At 56.1% G+C, this 4,998-nt stretch overlaps 2 protein-coding genes across 2 annotated transcripts; both read left to right on the top strand.

Annotated features, from left to right (window-relative positions):
* Positions 1 to 157: 157 nt before the first annotated feature.
* Positions 158 to 2,872, top strand: H257_11903 (hypothetical protein; the record flags this gene model as incomplete). The annotated part of the gene is made up of 1 exon (XM_009838981.1): positions 158 to 2,872. The coding sequence occupies one exon, from the start codon at positions 158 to 160 to the stop codon at positions 2,870 to 2,872; it is 2,715 nt and encodes a 904-aa protein (XP_009837283.1).
* Positions 2,873 to 2,940: 68 nt separating this feature from the next.
* H257_11902 (hypothetical protein) lies at positions 2,941 to 3,806 on the top strand (the record flags this gene model as incomplete). Its single annotated transcript, XM_009838980.1, has 2 exons — positions 2,941 to 3,142; positions 3,199 to 3,806. The coding sequence occupies 2 exons, from the start codon at positions 2,941 to 2,943 to the stop codon at positions 3,804 to 3,806; spliced, it is 810 nt and encodes a 269-aa protein (XP_009837282.1).
* Positions 3,807 to 4,998: the final 1,192 nt, after the last annotated feature.

Genomic DNA, 4,998 nt, shown 5'->3' with positions numbered 1-4,998 from the left:
CCACCACTCCCAAGGTACGTCGGTGGCTAGTCCTTCCCCCACTGTTAAGACCGTGGTGTCTCGTCGGGCTGGTCACCCTTGTCTAGCTAACCCTCCCGTCGCGGTGAGGAAGGGCAGTCGACTCCCTTTGGAAAGCTCCACTGTGGAACGACTGCCGATGTCTAGCCAAGACCTCACTCAGCCGGGTGCCCCTCGAGACGGTGGTCGTGTGCAAACGTCCCCCGTGCGACGTGACGCGGTAGTGACATCGGAAGTGACCGAACCAATGCGTCATGAGGCTGAGAGTTCCTTCATTGGTGAACACCTCCTGGATCCTACTGTCACTCGCGGAGTCTCAGACGGAGATGGCAGTATCCCAGGGGTGAATCTCGCCGATCTCAGGGTACAACTCCAAGTGCCGCATGAGAACGCGGGGAGGGCCTTAGTCGAAAGACCCTTTGGATCTACCGCTACAGCATGTCTGGCCCCGACCAGTCTTGTCAACAATGAGGCTGGTCACACGACTACCAACCGTGCACCCGTCTGTGATGAGCCTCCCAGAACGGGGGATGAATCAACTCCAACTCAAGAAAACGCAGATCCAGCATCAGGAGTGGTTGGAGCTGAGAAGTCAGCTTTCGATCGAGACTCGTCGAACAAGTCTCACCACGATCGAGTTGACCATGGGCAGTCCTCTCATGGGAGAGATTCGAATCACTCGTCCAGCAACACGCAAGACCAAACCGTGGACCACAATGACGATGCGAAGTCTAAACATGCCACGTCTGCGGTGGACAAGTCCGGCAAGCACACAAGCAAACCGAAGCACTCCGTGAAGAGCGTCAAGTTTCGCGAGGCAGGCGGACACGCGGTTGCCGATGACGACATCGCGCGATGCGAAGCCGTGGCGGACGCGTTTTACAAGAACCCTGACGACATGGACGCTTTCATTGAAGACATTCTCTTGATGCCCCAGTCTCAAGTGTACGAGCTGACCATCAGGTTGGGCGAAGGCTACCGAGACTGGAAGGAAAAGGCGTTGTGCAACCAATTCGTCAAGGAAAACCCGGGGTCGTTGTGGGGGTCCAAGTTCAAGGACATTCTCATCCATAAACGAGACCCTGTCACGATGGTCATCTCGTGCTACAGCTTGGCAACCTGTATTGCGTTGGGAGGAACCACTTTCAAGCTCGGGGGAAAAGAATTTCAAGTCCCCAAGTACTCACAGTACGCCAACAACTACCACATCACCTTCAACAAGGTGAATAATCCGTTCTTGGCACGTGCGTTGGTCAAGGCTTTGGCGTTGATGACCAAGTGTGTAATCGCCGCGTTCAACCCAACTTCGGACCAAAACGTGGCCTCCCCGCACTTGAGGGTCATCTTCAAGACCTCGTCGCCGCCTGCGGCATTGGTCCCCAAGAACGGTCCTCCCCTGCGGGAAATCACCGTGGTCGACCCCTCAGGACAGGCCGCCACACTTGTGTTTCAACACAAGATCGCCGTGTTGAACAAGCACATTCCTCCGTCGGTGAAGGCCCGTCAACGACCCCAGCCTCGCCCCGACACACCGACAAACCCCAACAAGTCGACAGCGAATACGAGCAACGTCGATCCGGAGACTCGCTCATCAGTACCATCCGGCGCGGAAGCACAACGCCCAAGTCGAATGGACACGGGAATCCACCGGGAAGCTCCACCGTCACGCGTTACGTCGATGATGGCTCAGACAGTTGATCATGTAGACATCCAAAGCAACGCTGGAAGCGACATGTCGATTGGCCAAGATCACGACCCGACACCCGACCCGACACCCTCCATCCACGACGAGGCCATGGACGGATCCGCGCGCTCGGCGACCACCACATCCCCGACGGCGAATGGAAACTCTGCTCCCATGCAGTCTTCGGAGGTTAACGACGCGGAAGCCCCACCAGCCGGAACGGAGACCAACACAATCCACGACCTTCCATCAAACCAAACCCAGCCCGCTTTTGCTCCGGAACATGACGAGCAAGTCCCATCTGCACCGCTGGAATATCAATTGGTTACGGGCGACCGGTTCAAACCAGCATCGAAGCGGCCATTGTCACCACGAGAGTCGCAGTCCTTTGCTACCTCCAACCGCTACGCATTGCTTCAGGAAGACGACGTCGAACTCTCCCTCGAAGACTTTGTCATCCCACGAGTTGTGCTCGAGGACACCGAACATCCCCGCACCCTTGTCCCGACGAAGAAAAAGGTCAGACCCAACAAGTCCAAGCACGCGCACTTTGAACGCGCGGCCAAGATCATCAAGGACAAGGTGGTCGAAAAGGACATCGTGGAATGCACACGATTGCTCCAATCCGAACCGCAGGTGGTGGCACACTCGATGTACCCGGTGGACGCGGAATTTGGCTTGCTAGAGTCCTTGGTATCGACGCGAGCTATCAATCGTCGCATGGCCGCGAAACACGAAGCTGGCGAGGGCGGGGACTACAAACAACAGTTGCCGTTCTACGCTCAAGGATGCCAAGACCCCAACGAGATTGCTCGCGAAATGGTGAGCGATCAGCTCGAGTACACAGTTTGGCAAGCGTTGGCAGCCGTGGACTTGTTTCTGTCCAACCGGGTGCCTGACCTGTACAACAACCCTGGCGCTCTTGAGATCCTGTGTGGCCAAGAAGCTACTCGGTGGGAGGACGTCCTAACGGATTGGTCCCTGCTGAAGGTGGTCAGTCGACTTGCTCCAGCACTCCGAGCCATGAATTTGCCGACATATGTGCTGGATGCCATCGAATTCCTGGCGGACTCAGTCCTCAACAACTCCCCTGACATCGACCCCATCTGCGACGACTTGACGCACTGCATTCTATCTCCCGCATGGGACAAAGCCCACGTGGAAGCATAAGCACCCCTTGCTTCTCACGCAACCATCCATCAAGACCACCACCACGTTATTTACTGCACTGTGTACTTATGAGTCACGACCACTTTCCTGCTCTCCCATCTGAACTCGTGGATTGGGACCCACAAATCATCTCCCTCAACACCAACGGCTTCTCCAACAGCCACCGGTACATCCTCCAGAAACTCTCAAGCACACACGACGTCACCTTCGTCCAAGAAACGCGTTTCCGCGCGCCGAGTTTGCAAGACAAAGTGTCCTACCATTGGCAACGTCTCACGAACCACGACGGGGTTGTGTTCTTTGAGCCCCCACTCTACCCTTTGGAGCCCACATCACCCACCCACCCGCCACGGGCGGCTTGGCAACTCTCCTCCACCCCCACTCACCCCTGAAGAACGCCGTCGAAGTTGCACACGACAATCCGATTCTTCGCGGACGATATCTGCAAGTGCGTTGTGTTCTTGGCCCTGCCACGATTGTTCTCCACAACGTGTACGCGCCAATTTCATGGTCCGAGCGAGCGCGCTTCTTCGACGAACTGCCACGCGACTTCCCCCCACATTTCCTCCACATTGTGGGAGGCGACTTCAACTGCACGCTCAACAAGGATTTGGACTCGCTCAACCCCAGCGCCGCCACCATGGCCGGAACAGACGCCTTGTTGACCTGGATGCGAGACTTGTCCATCGTGGACCTGTTTCGCCAGCAAAATCCACTGCGGAAGACTTTTACCAGTCCCAAGCTCATCAACCGCCTGGACTACATCTTCTGCTCTTCGAGTTTGGCAAGGTTGGCGCATTGGAAAGCCGCGCACTTGCCGCATATCCCTCACGCCGATCACGTGGCTTGTCGAATCATTGCCCAACGACAGACAACGCGACATGGCTCCGGTTCCTGGAAGGCCCCGCCGTGGCTGCTGCGACTTAGCACTTGAAATCGCAGCCTTGCTCCAAGTTCCCAACATGCGGCAAGACCCGGTTTTGGTGGATCGCGTTCGGGACCTCCAGCAGCAAATCCGTCACCTGCACGATCAGCAAAAGAAGTTCCTCCAAGAACAAGCGTTCCAGCTACACTTGTACAAGGCGGAAAGGTCTTCGCGCTTTCACTTCTCGTCACCAATTCCAACTCCACTGCGGAAGACGGTCTTCAAAGAACTGGAAGACGCCAACGGAAACCTGGTATCCGACCAAACTGGTGTCTCCAACACACTGGTGGATTACTACTCGGACTTGTTTGCCGCACCGGAGCTGCGTGCATCCGACGACGACTTGTCTGCGTTTCTGGGGCCATTGACGCGAGACACCCAACTGTCGGTCCAAGCTCAACAAGAACTGGCCGCTCCGCTGTTGGCGAATGAATTTTACCATGCCATCCGCCACAGCAGCTCCAATTCCGCCCCTGGCCCCAACGCGCTGCCATTTGAAGTCCTCAAACTGGCCCCGCACAAGTGGTCTCTGGTCTTGGAATTGGTCTTTACGAAGCAGCTCCACGCCAGTCCGCATCTGACATCCATGCAACTTGTCAGCACACTGATATTGCTGCACAAGAAGGGCCCCAAGTCTCAAGCGAAGAACTACCGTCCAATCAGCTTGCTCAACGTGGACGTGAAGATTCTCACAAGCATTTTGGCCCACCGACTCCAACGGCATGTTCGCAACATCATCCACCACGATCAGCAAGGCTTCATCCGCCAAAGCAACATCCAGACGAACATCCAGCGCCTCGACGACATGCTGCACTACGTGAAGCAACACTCCCCATCGTCCATGGTAGCCCTCCTGGACTTTGAGAAGGCGTTCGATCGCGTGGACCACTCCTACTTGCTTCGCGTTCTCGAGCACTATGGATTCCCCAAAGCGTTTGTGGACATCATACGGGTACTCTATTCTGGACGACGGACGCGAATCCTGGTCAATGGCCATTTGTCCAAGTCGGTTCGCATCCATCGCGGAGTCCTTCAAGGCGACCCATTGTCTCCATTGCTTTTTGTCATTGCTTTGGAGCCCATGTGTCAGCTTTTGCGCCAACACCCCAAGTACGGCATCCGCACTGGAGACCGCGTCCACACTGGCAGCTTCTTCGCGGATGACTCACAACTCTATGCTGTCAACGAGAAGTCTCTCCAT

Source organism: Aphanomyces astaci, assembly GCF_000520075.1.
Source record: "Aphanomyces astaci strain APO3 unplaced genomic scaffold supercont1.36, whole genome shotgun sequence".
Taxonomy (NCBI): Eukaryota; Oomycota; class Saprolegniomycetes; order Saprolegniales; family Verrucalvaceae; genus Aphanomyces; species Aphanomyces astaci.
The sequence above is the reverse complement of the archived record's forward strand: the minus strand, read 5'-3'. Positions and strand labels throughout refer to the sequence as shown.